At 39.2% G+C, this 26,440-nt stretch overlaps 1 protein-coding gene across 27 annotated transcripts in view; it reads right to left on the reverse strand.

Moving 5' to 3' along the window:
• LOC130250434 (poly(rC)-binding protein 3-like) overlaps positions 1–26,440 on the reverse strand; it is a 485,448-nt gene that overhangs the window by 50,745 nt on the left and 408,263 nt on the right. For all 27 annotated transcript variants that reach the window (XM_056486140.1, XM_056486154.1, XM_056486157.1 and 24 more), the window contains one exon: positions 7,457–7,612. In XM_056486140.1, the coding sequence (XP_056342115.1) occupies positions 7,457–7,534 (78 nt within the window). In that variant the 5' untranslated portion in view covers positions 7,535–7,612. The remainder of the gene's footprint in view (positions 1–7,456; positions 7,613–26,440) is intronic.

Below are 26,440 nucleotides of genomic sequence, written 5' to 3' on the forward strand. Positions count from 1 at the left end.
GTAGGGAGACACACAAGTCCATGGGACAAGGAGGGGTTCTGGCAACAGCACATGACAGCTGTGCTGATAAAGTTTTCTAGACCCAGACCAGCTGTCTCTCTCCCATCCATAAGGAGGCATAACATAACTCCCTCTCTCCTCACTTCACCTGAGGACAGAGTTGCCAACAGTCAACTAAACTCATGAACATGCTTGCGTGGAAGATCCCAAGATACGTTCCACAAAGATGTTCTGAACAACAAGTTTGCGTGGAGCATGTGGGGCACCAACATTTTTCAAAGACTGGAAGAAGGTCAGTTTTTGGAAACGTGACGTTTTGGAAACGTCAGCCACAGAGAAAGAATGGCTACATTGGATAAACTGAGCATCTGATTTATGTTCTGGGATTATGTGGGATTAGCCTCACCAACACGGGAGATCTCATGCTCCTAGGTGATGCTTCAGTAGTCACTGTCTGATGCCCACAGCCCTAATTTAGAAAGGCATTGCAGTCCAACACCTTCCTTACTGAGGCAGATCTTATGCTAACAAATATGGTAGTGTATGAGGAAATCTGCAAATTATGTTTTTTCTGATGAAAATTCTAATATTGTGCATCTTCTGCAAGTACATCTAACTTTTTTTGGGCAGCTGTGCCAGTGGGCATTTTTCCTTTGTTTTTTCATAGCAGATGGGTAACCACCTTACATTCAATTTCACACCTAGGCTCCCAGCCTTCCCTGCCAAAACCAACCCAAAAACCAATTCGGTCCCTGTGCTTGTCCCTGCTCCTGCAATGCTGAAGGAGCAGCCCTGAGTAGAGCATGTGCCTTCTGCAATCTCAGCTCATTACATCATGGACCAATTTGGAGATTTTGTTTGGTAAAAGTTGGAATGCTCAGCTAAGGAGATTGTTTTCAGGAGCAGAGAGTGCCCAGGGGCTGGGGGAACTCTCTCTCTTCCTTCCTGCTGATTTTTGAGCCTAGTGAGAGTATCTCAGCTGCTCCTACAAAAATACTGAGAAGAGATTCTTCTTGTGCTGTGCATTTGCATGCAGAGTTTTGTTCCATGAGCAGGGCTCTCAGGTATCACAGTAATGCAAGCAAACAAAACAGGAACTATAATAGCAATAGGCAGGACAGTCAATCCTCATAATACCCTGACAGTGTTTGTGGAAACTGGAAAGAACAGAACAAACATTGGCTTGATTGACATTTTATGGCTTGGATTGCATTACTGACAAAGTGATTATTAAAGTTACTTTGTTGCATTGTGTGTTTCAATAAATTAAAAAAAAAAAAAGGAAAAGGAAAAGAAGTCATTACTTATAATATGGGGAAAATTAGGTTCTGTACTTGCTTTATGGTTTTTCAGGGAGGCTATTAAGCAGGCACCAAAAAAGTGGCCACTAAAAGAAATCCCTGATATTAAAATGGTATTATCTGTACTAGTGAAAAAGGCAGTTTTTCTTAATGATTTTATTCTGTATTTGAGCTGTTAAGTGTAAGCTTTCTGAGTCTAAATTTTCTTTCTTTTCCTTGTAAAAACTCTGTATGTAGCACCACTAAGTAATCACCAACATGTCTGAAAGTCACCACTGAAGCTGGATGTAAGTCACTGTAACCAGTACTTCCAGTGCCACAAGTCACTGATCTTGCTGAAATAATTTTGAACTCAGATACCCTGAGTTCCTCAGGGAATGCAAAATTAAGCTGTACATATAGGAAGTTTAGCACCTAAAAACTAAGGCACTTATAGGGTTTTGTCCAGACCCAGACTTTTGACTGCAGGTACATCTAACTTACTTCTGGTGAATGAGAAATGTATCATTGAACAAATGGTATCATGGAAAGAAAAGCTCCACTTGGTCATAATATCCTTCCTCCACCAATGCAGATTATAAAGTCTAATAGTACATGTGATACTCTTTACTGGGCGTGTTTAAAATTTGCATAGGAGACTTACAGAAAGTCTCAATACCAGATTTTTTTTTTTGCTGGGATTCCCTTATTAAATTTATTTTCAAATAGTATTTTATGCCATTATTTCCAGCCACAAGCAATTGAAGCATTCAAAACGACTACACTCCATAACATTTGTATTTATTCTCTCCATGTATTTATGAGAATGTATGAAGAAAGCTAGGCACAGTCCTCTTGGTCTCCTAAAACTTCTGTTATTTTTCTGTGAATTCCCCCTCTGTCAGTCTTCACCATCACTCACACACGTGGCACCTGCTGCTGAGCATAGAACTGCAGGTGTGATTCTGCCAGAAGAACAGTAAGGTAATTACCTTATCTTTACCCCATGATGCACCAATGCCATACATCCAAAATTGCACACACTTTTGCTGAAATAGCTTTCCTCTCCAACATAGCATATCCCAAATGTGCCACTCTCTAGACACTGCCACATCTGATGCTTTTTAGCCTTTTATGCTTTCCAGATTTCCCTCTGTCACTGAACATGTATCTTCTAAATTACCTTTGCCAGTTAATTGCCTCAACTCTCCAATTTACACCTCTCAGCATTTGGCAAGAGTCCTACTTCCCTGCCAGTTTTCCCTTCACTCCTTCATCCTACCTGTAAATGATTTCCTTGTTCTTCCTAACCATCCAACTTCACTAATCCATTTTGGTTTTTATTGTTGAACTCCATTCTCTTTCTCTAAAAGATTCTTCAGACTCAATATATTACTACATTCTACTTTGGTTTCTTGCAGACTTCACTGCACCCAATATGACTTCATCAATGCACAGGGTCACACAGTGCCTTTGGAAACAATCCATTACTTCTCCTGCAGGTTTGTACTGGAGGGAGGAAGCTGAGATTCTTGCAGCAGCACTATGATATGGAGGTGGATCTCACAGTGAATTTGTGACCTGCTGCCCTTTCTGTGCTGGCCCATTTGAACATTTTCTCCTGTTCCACCCCGTGGACCTGGCTTTTAAATCTCCATTAAGCTGCTTTCCTGAGATTTATGACCTTTCTACTGGCACCGTCTCTTTACCATCCACATCTAAAATTAAACTTTAATGTTGAGTCTCCAGAGTCTTAATCAGTCGCCTGTTAGCAGTGGCTGTGTACAAAACCAAACTAGACCAAAATCATGTAATCATCATCTAATATAACCAAAATAGGTACCTTTTCAAGTTATTTCTTTCTGGGCATGAACTGACTAAACCTAGTTCAAGACCACTGCAGATGTCAAGTGCTAAGGTATGTTGGCAGATACCTGTGGGCAAGGCTATAATTTTCCAGTCTTTCAACCTCATTAACTGTGGCAGTAAGCAAGGAAAAAAAAAATCAGCCACAAGTGATGGGAACAGAAAATTCAGCAAAAGATGAGCAAGGAATGGTAAGAAACATGGAACTCTACACCTATACCCCATGGCATGCAAAGAGCCAAAAGAATTTTTATCTTGACAAAAATTTAGAAAGGAAGAAAAAGATACAGTCCTTCTGGGGCCTGAGCTCTGCCTGTCCATACAGAGGGATCTGAGGGCTGGGGGCTGTTTGCCCATGCATGCATAAACATTCCATTTGTCTTCCTTATGCCCTTCAAAAACAGTGATCTGGACAAATATTGCTATTCTTGCCTTTGCTGGAAGCAGAAATCTTGCAATCCCTGCAATACTCCAATACTGCACAGAAATTATACTTTTGAAGTAGACAAAGATAATAAAATACCCATATTCAATCACATCTCTTTCCTACACAGTGATTTTACTTATTTTACTTCAAGAAATAGCAAGAACCAGATGGAAAATACAGAAGTAGGGCACTGTAAACAGCCTCAACTCATATTCTGTTTTTCTCTACTGAAATGTATGAAACAGCTTTATTTCTTAATGTGGTGCATCTTTCTCATTAATAAAGGATGAAAATGCATATCTGCATTATTTAACATATTCTGTGTATCCAACTGCATGTCCTTCCAGGGGCTCTTCTGTTTCTGACCTCTCTGGAGCAGCATTCAGGTAACTGAGTCAGAAAGGTGCTGAGCAGCAGAGGCTGCAATGCCTGTGAAATGCAGCTTTACAGGATGAATTCAGTTGTGTCTGACTTGTCCTTAGAAACCTTCAGTGATGGATGGTGCAGCATGCCCAGGCAGCCTCCTCCCCCCTCACATATCCTTGTAACAAGTTTTTCCTAATCTTGCTTTTGAGACTTCCCACAAATACTGACAGTTGCTTCTCAGTGGATGCAAGGAATGCCTAAGCACTGCCCTTGCAGCATCCTCACCAATACCTGCCCTCTAATTTATCACAAGGAAATGTGACAAATGTTTTGTGTTGTTCATGATTTCTCTTCAGGGCTGTAACACCATCATAACTTTTTCACTGATGTAACATGGCACAAGATGAAAAATAAGCCTTTCATCTTACATCATCACAAAATCTCTGAAGTCCCAGCTCAGGAGGACACCTTTCATACCAGGCATTGGAAACACTGAGATTACCCTGAGGTTAACATTTTATAACTCATGGTGGTTGGCTTTTTGCAGAGTCTGCACAAATTCTTTTTCCACTTCCACTGATAAAAAAACTACTCCCTTAACACCACATTTTCTGCCATGAGAATATCACAGCTATGCCTTGCCTTGTTGCCAGCTGGCTGTTCCCAAACCTTGCTATGCTGTGGCTGAGAGGCTGTGCTCCCAGGGGCCATCCCAGCCTCTTCAGCCAGAGGCTGCACAAAGCCCTGCAGGAGCTCAGCTGGACACGCAGATGCTCCTTTCTCCAAAGCAAGATAAAGCAAAGGTGCTGATCAGTGGTGTCCTACCTGCACTGGAAAGACACTAGTCCTGGTTCTCCCAGAGCCCACGACTCTTCCTACTTCTTTTCCTTTCACTGCATGATAATGTCTTTTGGATTTGCCAGGTAATTTGTTTGTAGTGGTTTTTTTTTTTTTTATTCATTACCATCTTGCAGAGGTCTGTCCACTCCTACAAATCCTAATTTTTCTGCAGGTATAGAATTTACCTTAATTGCCTCATTAAGATGTCCATTCTCGACTTAATTAATTCCCTCATTAAGATGTCCATTCTCAACTTAAAGCTTCTATACAAATCACATGAAATGTACATGCTGAAAATTTCCTATGTCTGCAGGACTTACAGTTAAGATAAGGAAACACAGCAGCATAAGTTATGGATTTCCAATCAAAATGCATGCAAAGAACACAAAGCACATAGGCTTTCCCTATGCAAAGGTACACTTTAATAATGGTTTAGACACAGAGAGATAAGGTTAGTGGGAAGAGGTCCTAGTTTTTCCATGCAATGCATTAATAAATAACATTAAAATTATCACAATTTAAAAATAGCTGAATCCAGTTTGCTTCTGCTATTTAAAAAATCTTTTTATTTCCTCTCTTCTCTCCCAAGTTATGACCAGTCATTTACAGACCAACTTCTGCTTCTAGACAAACTTTTTTGTCTAGAAATATTAATTAGAGATTAACAATTTCCACTGATGTCATTACCACAGCAAATCTCAAGGAAGATTCTAGAAATGTGTTTCTTCTTTTCCAGAGGCACATACAGCTTTCAGAATGCCTTCTCACACCGAGTTCATATTGATTCAAACATCATTCATTCCTCTGTATTATTTCTAAATCACAGAAATGACATCAAAGAAACAGAAAGCATCTGACTTTTATCACCAGAATAAATTCTGATTTAATGTGCTCTTTCCAATACTTAAGCACAATAGGACACATGATTAGAGCATAGTGGAGCTAACAGAATACCCATCGTGCCTTGTTAACTGACGATGCATGGTATAGATCCAGGTAAATTTTGAACTCTGTAGCTTTCGTGGGTTTAATTTAGACCCTTGGGGCTACATATGCATTGAAGGCTGGACACATAAAATCCATTATTGTTAAAAGTGGTTGCACACACAATCAATGATGTTTAACAGAGAAAATGAACTTTATCTTATTTAATTTCTGATTTAAAAAAAAATCTCAATAAGCGTAGCCCACAGTTAAATAAAATGTCCTGAAAATGACAAATACTTGATTTTTACTTTTAAGGCATGATTCTGAAACAAGCAGACAATGTCTGACAATGATTAAAAATCCCAGAACACCATCACCTAAGCACATGGGAACTTGACTGCAACCAGTAGGGCTGTTTATACCCACTGAGATAAGTATGTGTTCAAATGCTTTCACAGACTGGGACCAGAACCCAGCAGAATCAACCCTGAAAACCTAATTTTGAGCACAGACATGTACAGATTTTAGGTGGGTTTTGTAAGAGAGAGTGTTATTAAATTTGTTTGACAGATCTCTATTTAAGATGCAGATTTACACACCAGATGCCTGCCTGAAGCTGAATATTTCAGGGGAAAAAAAAAAAATCAAACAAAATGGTTAGATCATTTCTGAGAAAAAACATAATTTGATCTGACATAACCTAATTTCTGAGGTTTTTAATTTGCAAACTTAAGCTGTACCCCCTCACAGTTCTATATAAGTAAAACAGAATGGGAGATAGCTTAGTCCTATTTGTGCTATGGGTATATCGTATGTGTTTTCATAGGTTGAAAACATCCAGTATTTTAAAATGTGAAAGTATTCTAGTCATAAAATTAAACTCTAAAAGTAAAAATAGTTTTTAGATTTATATATATAAATTCAATCTCCAGAATTATATGCCTTATATATTCACTGTTCCCTGTTAAGGCAGAGACTAAACCACCTCCTTTCTATAACATTCATTCATTAAGCCCAAAAATGCCTGGAGTTACCTGATGTAAATAATACAAACCAACCTATGAAATGTGTTTTTTAATTATAAGCCCACTTTACGATCTGTCGATATGAAATAAGCGGTGACCAGACTGTTTAATCTGACAATACTGAACTGGCACTTTGTTTATGGCCAGATTTCCCACCTATCTGCATGCTTTAATTGCTGCACTGGACAGAAAGGAAATGAGAGTCAACCTTGCAACCTAAACTCACGGGGACCTGGATAAATCCCCGGCATATCAGGGGGCTCACTCTGATGAGATGTTACACCAGAACAATGAAGAACTCCACCCCACTTGCATTCAATAGAAACAGACAGTAACTCTGTGGCAATTATTTCACAGGGGTCAATGTTCTGGTATCCTAAAAAAACCCTGCAAAACTCAGCAAATGCTGAGAAAGGCGAGCTGTATGCAGGTCAGCCTCCTGCAAGAGTCTGCCCAATTTGGCTCACTATCAATGAAAGAACTTTTTTTTTTCCACCGGATCCGCTCAAAAAGGGTTTGTTACAGGCAGGGTTTGTTTCAATGAGCTCGGGCTGCATTGTGAACTTCAGCAGGATTCCCTGAAAGGCAGGGGGTGATTTTTTGGCCGTGGCAATGGCGCTTTGGACTCAAGGTGGAGGAGGAGCAGACCCTCTGTCAATGTTACTGCCAGGCTCTGCTGGAAACTGCACACACACTCAACACACAGGCAACAGGAAATGCTTCACCTTGCCATGCATGAGAAGGCGTATGGTAAGAGTGACATTGAGACCTCCTTCGGACACTTTTCCGTCCCTCGTGTTCATCCTGGCCTTGTATCTTCAATACTTGAAAGTAGCTTCGTTTTTCTTTTATTTTTTTTTTCTTCTATTCACTTAATCAACCTACAGTGAAAGAAAAAAAAAAAAAAGTGAAAAAGTACCATTGAGTGGCTGAAGCTACTCTGAACTGAGAATATCATGCTGTACAAACCAATTAACATTCCTTCCTTTGATTTTCTGGACTACAGTTTAGTGCTGAAAAGGCTCCTTTGATTATTATCCCACCCCATCCAACTCTTTAGCCCTTTACCAATTACAAGATAAATTCTCTTTTGAAACCCTTTAAATTTTCTTAACTTTTTGTATTTCCAAGATGAAAGTACAGTGCATAGCAGAGTGAAATACAACATTTTCATCTGAAGAGCACTTTGTTAACCTCTGCAGTGTGTATATGCTATATACATATATTTATACATGCATTTTTTTACATGTCCCTGCTGCTGTTTTCATTTCTCTCCTCATTATTACCTCTTTCTCTTTTTGCTCTTGCAGAAGAGATATTTTTGTTTTCTCTTTAGCTAGAGAGAAATTAATTCTGAGCCTAAACACTGATCCCTGCCAGCAACAGCGGATGACACATTATCAAAGACATCTGAATAACTAAGAGCCACTTGCTGTTGTAAATCTGGGCACTGTCTGACTTTGTTTTTGTCTACGAGGCCCAGAGGTGGCTCAATCTCTCAAAGGCCAAAGCTGAGCTTCAGCCGTAAGTGGAAGGAAGATTTTTCTCAATTCCTAATGACAAATTGCAGATTTTCATTTACAAAGCCATAAATATCCCAAAATGCTAATGAAAGCTGCAAGGGCTGGCTTTGAAGGGATAAACAAGATTCATTATGAGTTTATTAATGCAAGGATATTTATCAGCACAAACAAAAATGCGGGCAGGAAGGAATATTACCAAGGGCAGGCAAATTCTGGAGTAGAAAAGGCTTAGAGACTCCTTATTTAGTTTTGTCCTTTCCAGGCTTATCTTATAGAGCATAAAACCTTTAGACATTATGCCTCTCAGTAACCATCCCTCTTTGTTAGCCATCCTCTGTAACAACACTATTAGCTTTGCATCTTTGGGCTTCCCAAAAATTTGCCTTGCATTATATATAAATAGGGCACTGGCTCATGAGCAGTCCTAGGGACACCCATTTTGTGTTTTGGAGTGTACAACCTGCTTCACTGTTGTGGCAGGCTGCTCTCCCCTTGCCAAGATTGCTCAGGCATGGGACTAAATAATTGGAAAGGTCTATGGAATCATTCTCTTAAAAACTCTGGAGGAAGTATCATGAGGCTATTTCACCACTTGATTAAGCTCTATCCTAAGAGTCACTAAGCACTTTACTAGATCAAAGTGAAGCCCACATTGACTCAGCATGTTATGTGTGAGAGAAGTGAACAGCAATTCTTAAAGAAAGTGCACAATAAACGTGTGGAGTGATTCCTGATGGACTTGCTGAGCTGCCAGCAATCAGTGGTTCACAGCACCCCGGGAGACTGCCTCCAGACCTGCATTTTCCACAGCCATTGGTGGACAGCTCCATGTATTTGTCTAGTGCCTTCTTGAATCCACACATCTGGACTCCAAAAGTGATGGTCTCATTATTAGTGTGGAAAAATGTTCTCCACTCTATATGGCTTAAATTTGCCCACTGAAATTTCCCCTTGTTACACATTGTGCCCTGTGTGTGTTATCTGAAGACCATCACACCAAGTCACTCCTCTGAAGCTGAAACTTCTTATTTCAGCCATGGCCTGTGAGTGGCCAAGCCCTGATATTTTTGCCCCTGGGAAATACACTGGAAGAGTATTCTCTCAAGCCTCTGCAGGAATACTAAGGCCTCAGAGAGTTCCTGTGCCTTCAGTGACTATAAGAATAAGTGGCAGATGCCTCAGGAGAGATGAAAAGGAAGAGTGAGAAAGAGCATCTTAAACTCCTCATTCCATCTCCCTGATTTCCCCTAACCCAGCATGGACTCAGGGTATTTAATAAGATGTGCTCCACCAGCCAGACCACAGCTGCTGATTTAAATCCATTCACATTTCTAGGCTTATCATTTACACTACATATTCCCTACCTCACTGGAGAAAGGGAGACAAGAAGCCAGGTGCCTGGATGAGAGGGCAGAAAACAGAAGCAGCCTGGCCATGTCTCTGATGCACCATGAGTGCAAGAAGGTGACAGGAAAACACTCCAAGGCAGAGCTCAGGGAATGGCAGAGAAGGATATCAGCTGTACTCTACTAGTTTAAGATTAAGACTCAGGGGAAAACCTGCAGCTGTATGACCATGACAGCCCCTTCTGACAAGTTCAGAGCGTGGAGCAGAGGAGATGACTGGTTGTTCCCAGACTGAGAAAGGGAAGAGTCTCATGCTGCTCACCTTCTCCTTGCTGAGGGAAATGTCCTGGCTCTGACAGCCCAGCATTTCTTGATCTGTCAAAGATAACCCAACCAAATCCAAAATGCCAAACACGAGCACTTTGGAACATAAACAGTAACCTACACCCAGCATTCTGGACTGTATGGGAGTAACACTGGCCATTTGAGATCTCTAGAAATTGATGGCAGTTTTAGGGCATGCTTAGAAGATTTCAAGAATAGCTGTGTTTCATGTAGAAGCAAGGGTATGTAAGATCTCTCTGGATCAAAATTCAGTGATGAAGTACAGTTTCTAATGAGATGTATTGCCATGTGGGAAAAATAATCCCAGACTAGAAACAGTTTTACAGTTGCCATGGCCTTTTACTACTGGGATACAGCATCACTTTGGAAAAAAATGTGGAGGAAAATCTTTACCCCAACAACAGACCAATCTCCACCCAAGCCTGACCTTTTCCAGATGTGAAAAAATCAGTAGTAAAGGCTAACACCTTCTGTGTTCTTTTTAAAAACCCAGAGGTTAGAAATGAAATTCCACCATAAATACTGTTAAAAAACCCCCACTGCTATCTGATTTTATGAAGGATTTTGTGACTGTCCCTCCTCCCAACAAGCTTAAACTCTGGCACCTGGCACTGAGAATCAGAACAGATGTCTGGGGGAGGGCTGGGAGTGTGTGTGCCTGCAAGGAGTTAGGCAGCTGTGTGAGATACAAAAGGAATTAATTCAAAAAGGCAGTCTCACATGCTAAGGAAGAATAGTTAAAACCTACACATACACCATGAAGAGAGAAGACTTTTTACTATGCCAGGTCATTCACATCTGCCTCAGTTGTCCTGAGAGTGCAAGTAAGTATTCTGGATAAAACATTTACAGCCTTACAAAGTAAACCTACAGCACTGCTAATGACCTGAGTGTTTTGGTTTTAAAGACAGGTTAAAATAAAATGCACTGTTGTACTTCATTACTTTTAACTAATTAAAGCAAATTTTTCTGCAGACAACATTGCTAACATCCTGAATCTCTATCTCTGTGTGCATGCAGATGTCAGATCGTGGCACAAGGAAGAGAATGGTTCCCTCTACAGAGCCTCCTACCAGACAGCAAGACATCCATGTATTTATAAACCTACTGCTGTCATATACAAGTGCATTGTGAATATTTAATCGGTAAAATAATTTCCCTCTCCTTTGCAAAGTCAGCATTTTGAACAATTTACTATGTTCCTGCCTTGTGTGTGCCTCTGTGAGCGAACAGGAGGCTGAACACAGAAGGCTTTCCTTTCTCAAGCTCTGTGCAGTGAGGTCCCATGGCTACCCTGGGGGCTGGGAGAGCTGAGTCTCAGACTGAAAAAAAAATCAGTGTTGCACACTTCTCCTGTGCCAGAGGATGTCAGGGGATCCACAGGTGAGCTGAGAGTACTGTGAAGGGAAGCAGAGTCAGTGGCATGGCTAAATGTTAAGAGTGAGGTTATTTGCATTTTAGCCTGCCTTCAGCAGAGAGCTGGCAGCAACAGGAGGACAGCTGGACAACATTCTCTTCCTGACCTTGGGACTCTGGACCAGAATGCACAAAATCCAAGACCTGGGGTTCTGCATTTACAGGTAACAAGCAAAAAATATGATGCCCACAGAACAAAGGAGAGTAGCTCACATCAGATAGTTCCCAGCAAACTGCAGATTTTTTGCTTCCTTTGGGGATTTTCCATTTCCTGTGGACATTTCCAATGCTGCTTATCATGTAAAAAGTGAACATTTTCTTCAGGTAGAAAGAGACATGCAAATGCATTTAAAAAACTACAACCTTTTTAAAACTTCAGCAAAATGGATGCGGGGTCATATGCAAATGTTTTTTATCTCTAATTATGTTTCTATACATTTTTAATACTAGCTATCCCAAGCTGACATAAACCCACATGTCCTATATGTTCAATATTTATTGCATACAATTTTTTAACATGGCTTTTCTGTAATTGTGGGCAGATTAGGCAAATAAAACAATAAGCAGCTAAGCCACATGTTCATTGGACTACTACAAAACCCCAATAAAGTCCCTTAGGGATTTCAGTGAATTAATAAAAGCTACAAGATGAACTATATAGCTGAAGGGCAGTGTCACAACCCCCACATATGCACACACATGGAGGTTAGGAATCCTTGTGGCTGAGGGAATATTGTGAGATGGCTGCCTGAAGCCTGAGACATGGAAAGTGAACCTCATGACCCCTTTTCTTCCTACCCCTAAAGCCTGCTAGTTCCCCACAAGAAAATGAGCAGGCCATTGCAGAGAATATGGCTGCACAGTGCTTAAATAAAGATATGCAAGTTAAGGCAACCACTTCAGACATGCAGGATAAGAAAGCAGCAGGCAAGGATGCCAAAAATGAATAAAATCAACATAGTAGGTAGACGTCAGGCAACTGATCTCCGAGTTTAAAGTCAAAATAAATTATTTGACATCTGTGAATCTGCGAAGAAAGCTCTCATCTTGAAGATCCAGAGGGATACAAAGGAGAAGGGAGAGAAGCAGAGTGTGCACAGGGTGAGGTGTGCTGGAAAGCAGAGATGCAGAGAGAAGAGAAGGAGAAAGGCAGGGAAAAAGAGTGAAATGAAGCTTCAGATAGCTGATACATGGAACAGTGTGAAAAAAAAAAATCAATGTGGAAGCACGAACTACCTGGAAACGTTAAAGAAGGAAGCCTGCTCTGCCTATGTGAAATCTTGATTATACAGTTGTTAAATCTGAGCTGTTGGGAAAGAAGAATCTGGCCAGAGCACCCAGCATAGTATTCTCTGTGCTTGGTTGTTCAAAACCTCTTGAACCTAATTATGATACTTCACCACCACCAACTGAAAAATGTAATTATGAAGAAAGCAAGGAAGAATCTACTGATGAAATTGAAACAAACAAATTCCAGCTGTTCCACTGGAAGAAAAAAAAAGATAAAAGAATGGGGAAATTATAGTGACTGCCATTCAGGAAAAGCTATTTCTAATTTGCATATGGATAGTTAAACTCAGTTATATAGTTTCCATATATCTGTAGGTTTAGAAAAAGATAACTTCTGTAAGGGAAACATGAGAATGTCCAGTCTCTCACAGTAAATGTGTCATTTTCATAATATATGAAAATATCCCAAAGGAGCGGTAGCTAGGCAGATATCAAGCCATAAACATAGGGGCATGAAAAGGAGGACTAAGACATCAGCAGAATAATGTGAAGATGAACAGAGATATATCATGAGTTATGAAAAACTGGAAACTGCACAGTAACACACTACTGTTACGAACAAATAGTTCAGAGTTTCATCTATTTAGCAAGAACTCCAAAAAAAACAGTATTACCAAAGGAAAAAAAGAAGATAAAAAAGATAGCAAGCGTGAATAAAAATTAGCAGAGAAAAATGAAACACAGGAAGTCATGAAAAGGCTGTAGCTAAGCCTTCTTGATCAGAAGACTCCAGGTGGTGGGAGACCTCCCAGGAATTGGAAGAAACACACTGCCAGGGATCATGATGAGAAGGACCAACCTGTGCTTTCAGCAGAGCACAGTTCTTTGGAGGCAGATTTATGCTACTGACACGATTTTAGTCTTTCATTTAAACTCGAGGGAATACAGGAAGGGATAAAGAACATAAGAAAATTACCACAGGACACAAACTGATGACATTATCAGTAGAGTCAACATATTTGGCCATACAGTAAGGCTTAAAATTAGAAATAAGTTGTTTGCCACAGAAAGGTTCGTGCTGTCAAACGAGAAGATGACTACTTTGCTTACAAGCTCTTGGATAAGCTAGGCAGCTTATCTAGTCAGCCATTATCTATGGCTTTCCACTTGAAAGTAACATCTGTGGATGTCAAAGAACTACCCAAGAAAACCACTGGCAAAAGTTACCCCCCCACCAAAAACCAACAACCACAACTCTAGGTGAAATCCAGTGCAAAACCAGCTCAGCTGCAGTTGAATTAATTTGTTTCAATGAACATTTTTTCAGAAATTATTAAAAGAGATAATGATCAGACAATATTTACAGTCTCAGTTGAAACAAAAGAAGACAACTGGATATTTGCTAAACATACACTTCTTCAGTTTCTGTGTCAACTGAAGGATAAAGACATCCACTGTTACTAAACCATATTGTCGTGAGGTTACTAAAAACAAAAAGCTCAAAGGAAGCCCACAATAACATAACAGTAACAATAATGACAACTCTTCAAAGGATTTCTCTCCTAATAATAATTATTTGCAAAAGGAGAAATAAGGCTTTGGAGCACTCCAGTTTTACACAGAAGCCTCACCAGGAGAACCTGATTAATGAACAATAGCTAAAGAAGCAGGTGCAGAATCAACCTTTCTACTTTATCACTTCCATCTCCTAAATTACTAGAGAGGACTCTACACAAAGGAGTAAGATTATACATTTTATTCACATCCTTATAATTTATATCCCCAAAATAGATTTAATGCTAATCTCTAACTCTTTCATGAACAGAACAAGATCTGCAGATCCTGGCTCCCTTAAATCGTTGTATCATGGCCCATTTTAAGTAGGGGGATAGGTGGTGTGAATCCAAAAATACAGAAATGAGAAAATTAATTCTTTGTGTTATCAGAACAAAGCTTTCATGTGTCAGTTGGCACAATGGGTTTTTGCTAAAAAGGTAAAATAAGATAAAAGAACAGCTCAAGAATGAAATTTAAACACTAGAGAGAAGAAGGATTCAGGAAATTCATTTATTAGATGCTCAAGGAGATACAAATAACAACTAATAAAAGTAAGCTGAATATGGGCCACTGAGAGAGCAGTAATTGAGTACATAAACAGATACAGAAAATACATGCTTGTAGGGGGGTTTTTAAGTGCTAAAATATTAGCTCAAAAGTCAAAAGGGATTAAAGAGCGACATTCTTCTACCAGTTAACAGCCACTAACAAAAAGGAGTAGCACAGCTTAGCAAGCCCTGTGCTGCTTTTACTAATTATTGTAAAAAATCTCTTTATCTGTGATATGCTAAGCTCTGTAGTTACTACAGATGGCTGGAAGTAGTAGTTTTGCCAAAGACGTGAAACTGATAAAGAACAGGATGAAAAAATAACAGAACAACTTTTATAGGCAATTGCAAGTATAAAATCTGGCAAGAGTCCAGGAATGCTGCCTTTTGAATATAATTTTATGAAGCATGTGAAGTGACACTGGTTTTTCTTTGATATGTTTAATGGTGTTTTGCCTGAGGAACAACTTATCCTCTCTATAGAAGAAGCTGCCTTGTGTTCTCCCTGCAGCTGCCTTTGTGTTCTTCCTAAAACGAGAAATGCCCTCACCCTGTGCAACTGACATCTCATTTGCTGAAGATCACTGGATGTCAAATAATCTTTGAAGAGAACAGCAAAGATTAGAGACCTATTTTTTCTGTTCTCAACTGATGAATGTTTAGCTATTGAACTTGATGCATAAGAGTCCTACTCTTAAAATGGACCACTTTTCCTCACACTAGTCAATAAGCATAAGCTTTAGGCAATTACACTGGTTGTTCCCTTTTTGATTTATTAAAGGAAGTAAACAGCAACATATTTATTGACTCTTCTACTAATAATGTTTTTTGTAAAGCCTTTTGAATTAAAAATATGATGCAGAGAATTTATTACAGGAGGAAAAAACACAGAAGCACAATAAAGACTATTGTCTTGTTCACAAATTTTCTACTATCAACATTTAATGACAAATTACTTATTTAACATAAATTAATGTCAAAATATTATTCTGTGTGTGAATAGACAGCTACACACTGCCAAAATATCAAAAGTTATCCCTTCAGAAAGAATGACATGCCAAACAGGTAATAAATGCTAAAAAAAGTATCAGGAAATCTAGAAAAGCTACATAATCGTATTCAGCAAATGCCAAACAGATCTGGGGTCTGATGGATGTAAATAATTTCCAGGCTATGGAAAACACAGTGATTCTTTTGCCAAAGGTATCTTCCGTATTTCTATTTTTTTCCCTTCTTCCTGCAATTATTCCAGAAAGAATTACCCTGGCAGAAATGCAGGCAGCACCTTTACAATTCCCCATGAACTACTAGAGAAGCAATGGAGTGAGCATGCCAATACTTTGTACAAACCCAGTAGCCAACTTGCACTTCTGCATATGTGCAAAAGCCAGGCAGATAAAAGCTCTTGCAGATAGAAGCTGACGTGTTGGCCTAATGCAACATAAATGCTTCCACAAGAAAGTTGTGGCAGCTCTCTATAAATTACTCTGTACAAATATTCTACAAGAGGATTCAAGGACAAGCAGGAGGACAGAGCACAAGGTGCTTTCCTTCCTTTCCTAATGGCAGCAATGAAACAAAGTGTAAGCCTCATCACAAACCTGCCAGTTTGCAACATCAGGCAAGACAATTTATGCATATGGTAGACCAGTTATTTACTGAAGACTCTAAAGTTCTAATCATAGCTTTAAGCATAAAATCAGCTTTAACTTCCACTTTATCCTGTGGCTGCAAACTCTCATGTAAAGCACCACGTTTCTCAGACCTGTGAGACTTTTTCTGTTGCTTGTTTCAAATGGAAATTTTGCCTTACTTCCTTATCCTTGACTAAGAAATAGACACTCCAACTTGGATTAATCATTCCATATAGTGTGAGATAATAAATCTAATAAAGAAATGTACATATACATCAGAGGGAAGAAGACAAAAAATGGAACAGATTGCCATCACAAGTAGCACAGTGGTCTGTCCAGCACAGAGCTGCTTACAAGAACAGCCTACCATATAGGAAGAGATTTTTGGTCTATACCTATTCCTGGAAAAACCCTATTTTCTGATCACCTCAACACAGTGAATGTGCAGTGTATTTGTTATATAATCTCTGTCCCCTAAAGTCAAATGCGTCAATAAATAATTTCATTCTGGAATAGTGTTTCAATTGTAAATTTACCTTAATATAATTTAAAACAAATAAAGCAACAGCTTTGCTTGATTTAAAAATACACGTACTTGCAATAAAAGTGAGTCAAGCCTAAGTCTCTTTCCCATTTTTTAAAATGTGTAAGAGAACAGAGAAATTGTTCACACAGTCTATTTCCAACATATTTAAGTAAGATTTATGTGCATACATTAAAAAAAAGATACATTTAAACATAGTATGCATATATACACAGAATATGGTTAAATGATGAGAAGCAAGTAAGGTATGTTTTTTTACATGACAGATGTGGACAAATTTTAAAACATTATGCACCACACATTGCTAGGGTGTAATCCAATAAGAAAATATTAGGAATAGAATTATTTTTAAAATGAGATTTTTATCTTCAGTAAAAACAATCTCACAGACATAAAGATCTATAATTTTCTTTGCCAGTACATCTAGGAGTATAGACAGCTTCTTATTGATCAAAGCAAAAAATTCCCCAAACCAGAAGAATAGTCAAGGAAATACAGAAGCTTCTTGAACAGGAAACACTAACCCATCAAGTATGCTCCTACTGGGCACAAAAGAAACAGATATATAAATATATTTGGGGTTTTATATTTCCATTGGTGTTAAAATTATATCTGTCCTAGAATATATCTTTGTCCAACCTACTGTAAATTAAATGTTTTCTAGACATATCTGGTTTGATAAACACGAGTCAGTTGTTTCACTCAAACAACAAACATGGTTGTTGGTCAGTGAAATGAGGCTAATAATAATGATAATGCATTTCACTTCATTAAACATTGAAATAATATATATTGATATAACTGAACCTCTGACACGAACAAGCAAAAATATCTTTTGTCATCACCTTAATTATGCTATTTACAAGGCCCTGTTTTGAAAGCCCATTTAAGCTTCCCAGATGAATAAAATAAATACTTATTTAAAGAAAGGGAAATTCACACAGCCTCTCAGAGAGGGAAGAGGATGAGCTCCAGTCCTCCAGTTGCAAGGGGATGGGTACCATCCTCTGGAGTGTGAGTCACAGCTCCCTCTTGGGATGTCACACTTGTGCTCACTTGAGGCAAAGATGGAATTGTCTCAAAAACCTGTCCAACAGCAGCACAGCTGTAACAGCTGCAAATATGGCTGAGCACTGCAAAGACTTCCATCACTCATAGAGGTAAAAGGGGAAAACAAAAAGCAATGCTGCAATGTCTTGCCATGGTGTTGGAATTGTTGCCTTCAAAAGCTGCTACCTGAATATTTAAGTCCTCAGCCATTGATAGTTAGTGAAAACCTAAAGAGCATTATACAAATTTCACTGTGGAATTAATGACTATGGAGTAGGTAGAAAAATCCAGTAAGTTCCAGAGACTCATTTGAAAAAAGATTTAATAGAAAAAAACTCACCCAATCTAAAAAACCAAACCTCAGCCCACAATAAGCAACTCTTTTATGGGCAGTCAATACTCAGAGTAAAGAGCCAAACACATCCCAAGATTTAAGCCACTTAAATCAATATTTTTGTCACTGATTTAAACCAGGAGAATCTTTAGAACTCAAAAGCCAGTCTAATTAATGAAGTATTAAAAACCAAGGAAAAACATCAAATAGTTTATTAGTGACTTCAAAGTGCCAGTTGTAAAGTGAGCCACTATATCTTGCTCTAGCACTGCATTTGGCTCTACCCATCCATTTCTTATTTCTGTGGAACCTTTAGAAAGGGAAGAGCCTATTTTTGAATAAACAACTAATTTGTTTCACCAAGTTGCTCAGCTGAAACAGTGCTTAATGAAGTGTCTTTTTGTCTAACCTTCAGTCTCCTTCCATAAAAACACAAGTATGCACATGTACCTGTATATATGTCCATGAATGTATACAAGCTTCCCAAACACTTTACAGGGATGTCAAAGTTTCATGAAGACACAGACTAAGCAGGTGCACGGTCATGGTTCCACTGCAGGTCACTGGGAGCCTCTTCTCCCAGTGATAACCTTGAGTGAGCAAAGGGGAAGGAGGGGACTCTGAAAGTGAGCTAATACAATCACTTTAAAAGCTCCTAGACTCAGAGAAGGTCCCAACAAGAGGTGCTTTAAGCAGACACAGGACACTTTTTTTTTTTCACACAGCTGCTCCAGTAGCACTGTGGCTCCTACACAATCCTGCTGGACATAACAGGCGTGTAATTTGGTGCTACATGTTCTTTATGGAAACAAGACAGGACTTTGCTAATGTGAATGATTTGATGCAGCCTTTACCTTCCCACCTTTTGCCTGGGACCACAAAGTGATCTGTTAGTTCATTCAAAAGAAAAAAGTAAAGATCAAGAGAAGGTAATTGCTGACTTACTGCAGAAATGCCAGAGATATACTATGGATACACACCCAGGAAAGGGTTACTACTAAATAAATAAATAAATAAATACCCCCCTCTAAAATAATAAAGAAAAGCATTACTAAAGTTTTGGTACTGTCGACATGAATAACTAGAAGAAGTTAATGACTGTTAATGAATTAATGACTGTTACTTGGATGGACTGCAGACCCGAAACAGAGAAGAGCTCAAAAAGGAGCAGAAAGATAATAACCCCAAAAGTAACACAGTGAAAAAAAGAGTGACAATAAATCTGTAATGCAAGCAGTACATTTACAATAAAAATACAACAACTGAGAAACCCAGTTCTTAAAAATGAGTCACATCTGAAAGGCCCTGATGATACAAAAGACCTGGGGATGACACAGGGTAAAAATTAAAGGTTTAAAAACTGTACTTTGAAGCAGGGGAATAGGAAGCAACTATGTTCTCCCAACCAACTCCTATTTTATATTTGCACCTGGCCAATCCATAACCATAGCAATACAAAAAAATCCAATTCAATCCAATCCAAAAAACCCAAAAGATCTCAAACAAACAAACAAACAAACAAACAAAAAAAGGAGTTTATTGAGAGGAGAACAGAAAAAAACCTACTTACTAAATCTGACAGAAAGATGTAGGTGGATCTTAGCCACTGTCCAGTCTAATGTCAAGAAAACAGAGGCAAATGAATTTATGAAGTCTTATTAATCTCCAGTCTCCAAGACTTTCTACATTTTCTGTCTCTTTCTCATTCATACTAAAGCACTGGAATTATTTTTATTGAAGCTGGGGACTGATATTTAGAAATATTTTTACTATAATTTAATCAATAAGTAAGTTAACTTGGTAAGAGGAAAAGGAGGTCATATAGTATTCAAAGAGTTACAATACTTGTTTTCTTTTTTCCCCTCCAGTGCTGAAATCTGAAAAGCCCGTTTCAGATTCTGCACGTTGCTATTGCACACGTAATAACAGGACACACTGGCCTTTGATACAATTCTTTTCAGGGAACAAAAGCTTCCTTTGGCACAACTACAGCCACTGCTTGTTGTAGGTTATACATGTCTTTCCAGTCAAGCATGATTAATAACTGTTAAAAAAAAATGCTCATGACCCATGGCAAGTATTCTTTCAACTATAATACCAGCATTATGGGCTCTGAATCTCAGTAATTTTAAAATGTGCTTCTACAATGGAACTATAATTTAATTACTTTTTCTGCAGCCTGTTCCATTTTGTTTCATCACTTTGATTGCACCATGCACTTGGCAGTTTATGGAAGACTGCATCTGCCTCCAGGATTATTTCACTGGGCTCTTTCGACATCTGTTTCTGAAAATGACTTTATTTGCAGTGGCATAAAGAATAATCAGAGACTTGTTTAATCCAGATAAATTGGAAAAGAGAGAGACACAGAGACAGAGTTGGAGACACGGAAGAGATCAGGGAAAAAGAGAAAGCAGATCCATGCAGCACGCTGCAGAAGACATCAAAATAATCTCTCCTGCTCCTGTGCGTCTGCAAATGTTGTTATCTGATGGATGATATGATACATGAAAAGATGCGTCACTAAGTCAGCTCCTTTTAATGCTAACAGGGAGCTCACATATGCTATACATTCTAGCTAAAGCTCTGTGCTGTGCTTGATCAGTTTAATAAAATTTTCATGAATTACATTTGCAACCTCATCCACTGAGAATCACAATGCAGTCTGAAATGATCCATAGCAGTTGACAAAAGTCCTTATAATAAATGAGCTAAATCCAGGCTCCAGCCTGACCTGACATCTTTCCAAAGGCAGCTACAGCCAACAACTGTTGCTGAGTGCCACTGCACAGCTATGGATTGAGCACACAGTTCAGCATAACTTCCCACATATCAGCCCTTGTGAACTGGGTCACCTGTGTATCAGATGATCAAGTGCAAGGCATCTGTAGCATGCCTGTGCCTGCCTGAGCTTTGATTCAACACAATGGAAACCACCAACGTTGACTCCTGTTTACTTTTGTGTTATAGATGGATTTGTTAACCCACAAACCATTTTAAGCAGTTCAAGAGGTGCCCTCTAAAAGATCACAGGTCTTGGCAAGGTCTTATTTCATTCTTTAGTTCTCTTTGTCCATTTTTTTGTGGAGGGTGAACATATATTTGTCAAGACACACCTACTGCCTCCCTAAGAAAGTGCTGCAGGAAGGCAGCTCTGGCAACAGAAGCAGACAGCAAAGCTTTAGGGACAAATGCCACTAAAATTCTAGGTGTTAGAGTGCTAGACCATAAGGATAACAAGCAGAACAATTCCTAACATTGTCATACTTTTGAGAGTTTCAAATCTTGCCTATTTGGTGCTTCTTTCTTTTTACAGATTTTTTTTCTGTTATTTGCTGGTCTTCTGGGCTACATTGCTGTAGCAAGCACATCAGAAATTAACTGGATTGGACACATATATTTCCTAGGAATTACTTAAAGACAATATAAATGGAGGCCCTGCAGTTCTCAGGAAAACAATGAAGAAAAATCATCTCCAGAAATAACTGGTATCATGCAAACACACAATAGCTGGACATGTTATCCTCATGAGAAGGTCACAAAAAGGGAAAGACAAAAGATTCCTCCTCTTCTGTATTGCACTGCCTCACCTTTCCTCAGCAAAATACAGCAGGTGAGCTGAGGACATTAAAAAGATCAAAGCTTCCACATTGTTGATCTACTTACAGGCAATACAGGAAGCAAAACTCCTCTGGCAACCTGTGTGCTAGTAACTTGGCAAGCTTGACAGTCTGCATTTGGAAGCCTGGATATTTTCATAAAAGGCATAATCCCCAAAGTAAACAACTGAAACTTTTGGAAGGAAACAGACCAAACCAAAAATTCACAGTTAGCAGAAAGGAAAAGAATCATAAGTGTATTTTGCAGAAGAATTACTTGAAATCCAGTAGAACAAGGTACTCTCCCCTCCTTCCGAACCAAGGCACCCGATACCTCTGTGATGTCTGAAGATGAGGTGAAGATTTGATAGAGGATATCAGCTATTCACAGAAGGTTTGTTGGTGGATACCTAGGTAAGGAAGCTGTCCCGAAGAGACATACGTTCCAGTGACAGAGCATACTGTGATAATCCTATTAAGAGACTATTAACAATTATTTTGTTTCTTATTTTATCTTTTTAATTTAGACAAATTTACTTCCTCCCCTCATTTCCATTTCACAACCTCTGGCTGTAACACAGGAGTTTTGCAGCGCCAGTGGCCATGCAAAAAAATTACCCACTGCTTTTCTAGAGCTTCAACATAAAATGTGCACAGCATAAGAAACAGAGAGTCTGACAAGGATTTTTCGTCTTGCCAGTATTACCAAAGAACAAAAGCCATCATGCTTAATTAGCAATTCCCCCTAAAGAATTTGTAAGGATGTACTGTTTAGCAGCCAAGGTAAAAACTGGTTTTCCTCTGAAGCACCAGCTAGTGACCATTGTCGGACAATGAGGAGATGCCTGTGCTGTGCTGTTGGTCAGATGTGGCTCGGCAGCAACTCTTCCATAAAAAGGTGCTCTTAAGGACAAGATGTTTGAACACAGAGATCTTTACCTTAGCTTAGCCATATGAACTTGGAATGAAGCTTTCAAACCACTGGTAGGAACTGAAGAGAAAGAAGCCAAGGCATTCCCTTAAGCACTGATAATAAAAGCAGTTTGTAAGGTCAGGGTCAAGTCAGGATGGGGCAGCACAGTGCAAGTGGCTATTTATTCAGGTTACTTAAGAGAACAATAGATGTTGCCTGTTGTGATGCCAGTCTGCCTTCTTTAAAACCAATTTTTTAAGAAGTAAAACTTTAGTTTTGAGCAAATTTGAATATCCAGCATGGAAAAAGTGGGAATTCAGTGGAAATTGGTTTGGGTCATGTCACACAATCAATAATTCTCACCGGGGAAGAGTTCTCCTCCTCCTGTAACCACAGGTTCCTAGCCAGAGCACTTGAGACCCATCTCAGGGAGTGGCAGGAAGAACAACTCATGCTCTGTCCAAGACATTTCCACTGAACTCCAGCAACAAGAGAAATTCAGTTTATGCAGAAGCACAGCCTACCTTTTACCCACCAATCCTGTCTTAGGCAGGGAACAAAATCAATTTTTGAAGACACTATAAAGGCTACACTGTACCATGGAAGAGCTTGTCCAAAAGTGAAATCTTTGTGTGTCAGCAGAAACAGCAGAGATGCCTCCTGAGTGTGTCTTGATACGGACAGGCCTTTAGCTACTTAGCTGACTACAAAATCAAGTGATTAGGCTCCTAATTCCAAGCACATAAAGGATCCTGGAGCCTGCCCAGTGTGGCCAAATCTTGTTATCATGAAACAAAATGTTGTCTGCGATCATTCTATCTTAAAGATCTTATGTATAGGACAGTTGTCTCCCAGCAGCTGCCCACAGACACTATCCAAGACTTTCAACTAGGAAATCAAGTCGGTACATCCAACAATGCATCAGAAGAGATGACCTGCTCCAAAATATTGCTCTTAGATCAGCACCAAAGGAGGGTCTCACTATAGCATACTAACTATTCCTCATCTCTTTCCCCTTGACATGCTCTATCAAAATTAACCACTTTTCTTTCAGCATTTAAGAAAATCTACTCAAACCTGCTTTCTGATGCAATTGATTTTCATCTACAAGGATGTAACTTACTTATACATCCTTGAAGTGAAATCAACTAAAGGTGGCTGAAATGAAAATGGACCTTGTTTGTCATGGGCAGACCTAGTTTCTGCCTGTGGCTATCCTTCAGCTCAGTAGGAGAAGTTACAAGATACAAAAGTAAAATGATCTGTGTGGGAGGCTTCACTGTGCTCTGCTTAATTAGCTGCTGTTCAATATGTCAAACACAGCAGTGCGCACCTTCATGTCCACACACGTGCTTTTAGAACCAATGTGCACTGGTAACGGGGTTGATGTATCTTCTGTAAATCAGAATATGACACCAAAACATTGCCAAGAGGAAACAGTCTGCATTACTTCATAAAACAAATCACGATTTTCCCAGACTGCAACAGCCCCAAGCAGATCATCTAAGTTTTCAATTGCTTCCATGCTGTCTTTGCAACAGCATTCAGTCACGCTATCTAGTCTTCCCAGACTGTACTGTGATGCAAAATCAAGATAATTGAGAGATCAGCCATGCAATACACATAAACATATATATCTGCTCATTCTGACAGAGTCTTACATGCATAAACCTGGTTATATCAGCCCAGTGCTCAGAGCTATTATTCTGATCACATAAAATGCAGCAGCAACCACTGTTTCCTCACACAGTCGTTCTATACACAAATGTCAGATTATGTATTGTTCTTGCCAATGCAAATGTCAGTTTGGATCGGCCATAGGCTACAGACGTGCCCCAGATTATTCTGAGTCCCCTATGGAGCTGAGGCACAAATTCTCAGCACCTTGCAGGATGAAAAGCCTTTGCCACAGTGACAGGCAAGGGTACACTTATCTTGCCTTTCTGGCATGGAAGAGGCAGAAATAAAATATTACGTCCATGCACTTCTGACCTGTAAACTGCAGCACCAAACAAAAGCAGGCAGCACTGCTGCAGAAGCACAGTTTCTGTGGATATATAAAATTAATGACCCAGCTTCCCTGATCTGTGAGCACAATGAGTGCAGACTGAGAGGTCACAGGGAGGGTTTTTCTGGGCACAAACCGGACCTTTAAGGAGCATATCAGGCATGTAAAAACCATGTAAAGGAGAACAGCACAACACTTGGTGGGTGCGACTTCTACAGAGAAACACTCCTTTACAGTTTCTACAGCAACCTGTTGATTATGAAAGGCCAATGGTGGAATAAGAGGGTGAAAACCAAGGCAATATAGAAAAAGGATATATCAGACATGCCTGATGAGTTATTTCTTTCCTTCTGTTTCCCTTGATTTCCCTATGTTCTAAATAGGAAAGGTGATGAACCAGTCTGAAGGATTAACTGGGCTTTTCTGATAGCCTCCAGAAGACTCTACTTCACAATTTCTCATTGTGACAGATTTGGTTAATGGAAAAATTGAAGAAAAAATATGTAGACAGTCTGGAAATGTTGAACATAATAATTTTAATAATTTTGTGTGTTTCTTCTTTCTTTTTTTTCTGAAGTCTGAGATGCATAAATTCTGTTGAAACATTAGGACCTTGGAAGAGAATTACATAGGTAGCTTGTTATTATGGCTAGCTAAACAAAAACCCCCCAAACCTCCAAAATCACATCACTGACTCCCAGAGTATTTGTTCAAAGATGTAGTTTTAAAGCCTAAGGCACCATGTTTTAGATGAGGTGTGTATGTGTTAATAGAGGGATATCTGTGATGATACCCCCAAGCTCTAGGCAAACTCTTCTCACTCTGAGCCATGCTGCCTGCCTTCTTCCCTGCTATAGGTCTCTGCCAGCTAGTTCAAGAGACTTAAATCCAAATATTCCAAATTTCTGCAAGATGCTTTGTTAAGAATTCCTAAAGGAAAAAACTAGTCCAAAATTCCTATTTCTGTTACCTAAAAATATGTCAAATATCAGTTGCAGCTGAAAAACAGTGGAAGTCAGTTCTCCAAGGAATACAGACAACCAAGATAACTGCAACACTGAAATGTTACCGTACTCTTAATAGTAATAGCAAAAATAATAGCAAAACAACAGAGAAATGCAAAGCTGACTAAATACTTAAGAAGCAGTACTTTTCAGGTAATGCAAATACATAATCCAAGTCTTTTTATTCCCTGAATCACAGAAGCTGATGTAGAGGAATAGTTACAGTTTCCATGCTCTCTTCCTTCCCCCACACACCCCCTCACACCACTTCCCTGTTGCTGACATCCTGGAACTTCTGAAAACTATGGTTTTGCCATCCAGCTTTTGGAAGTAAATACAGAACTCAATGGATCTTACATCCTCCTTACCAATAGACTATTAACACAACCTAGCTAGCTTTAAGTGCAGACTGAATATACTAACAGCTGAATTCTTTTAGAAAATGAGATATGCAGTTATTAATTTTGTCACCAGATCATAAGACCAGTTTCTTACTTGTGGCTATGAAATTTCTTTCAGATGACATACTTAAAAAAAAATCAAGAATCCATGTAATGGAGGATAATATGACTCACATATTCTAGGAAAATATAGGCTTGTAACTGAGACATGTAGGTTTGGCTGAAAGTGAATTTGTGCACAGCCTATTACAAAAGGC

Source organism: Oenanthe melanoleuca, chromosome 2 (genome assembly GCF_029582105.1).
Source record: "Oenanthe melanoleuca isolate GR-GAL-2019-014 chromosome 2, OMel1.0, whole genome shotgun sequence".
NCBI lineage: Eukaryota > Metazoa > Chordata > Aves > Passeriformes > Muscicapidae > Oenanthe > Oenanthe melanoleuca.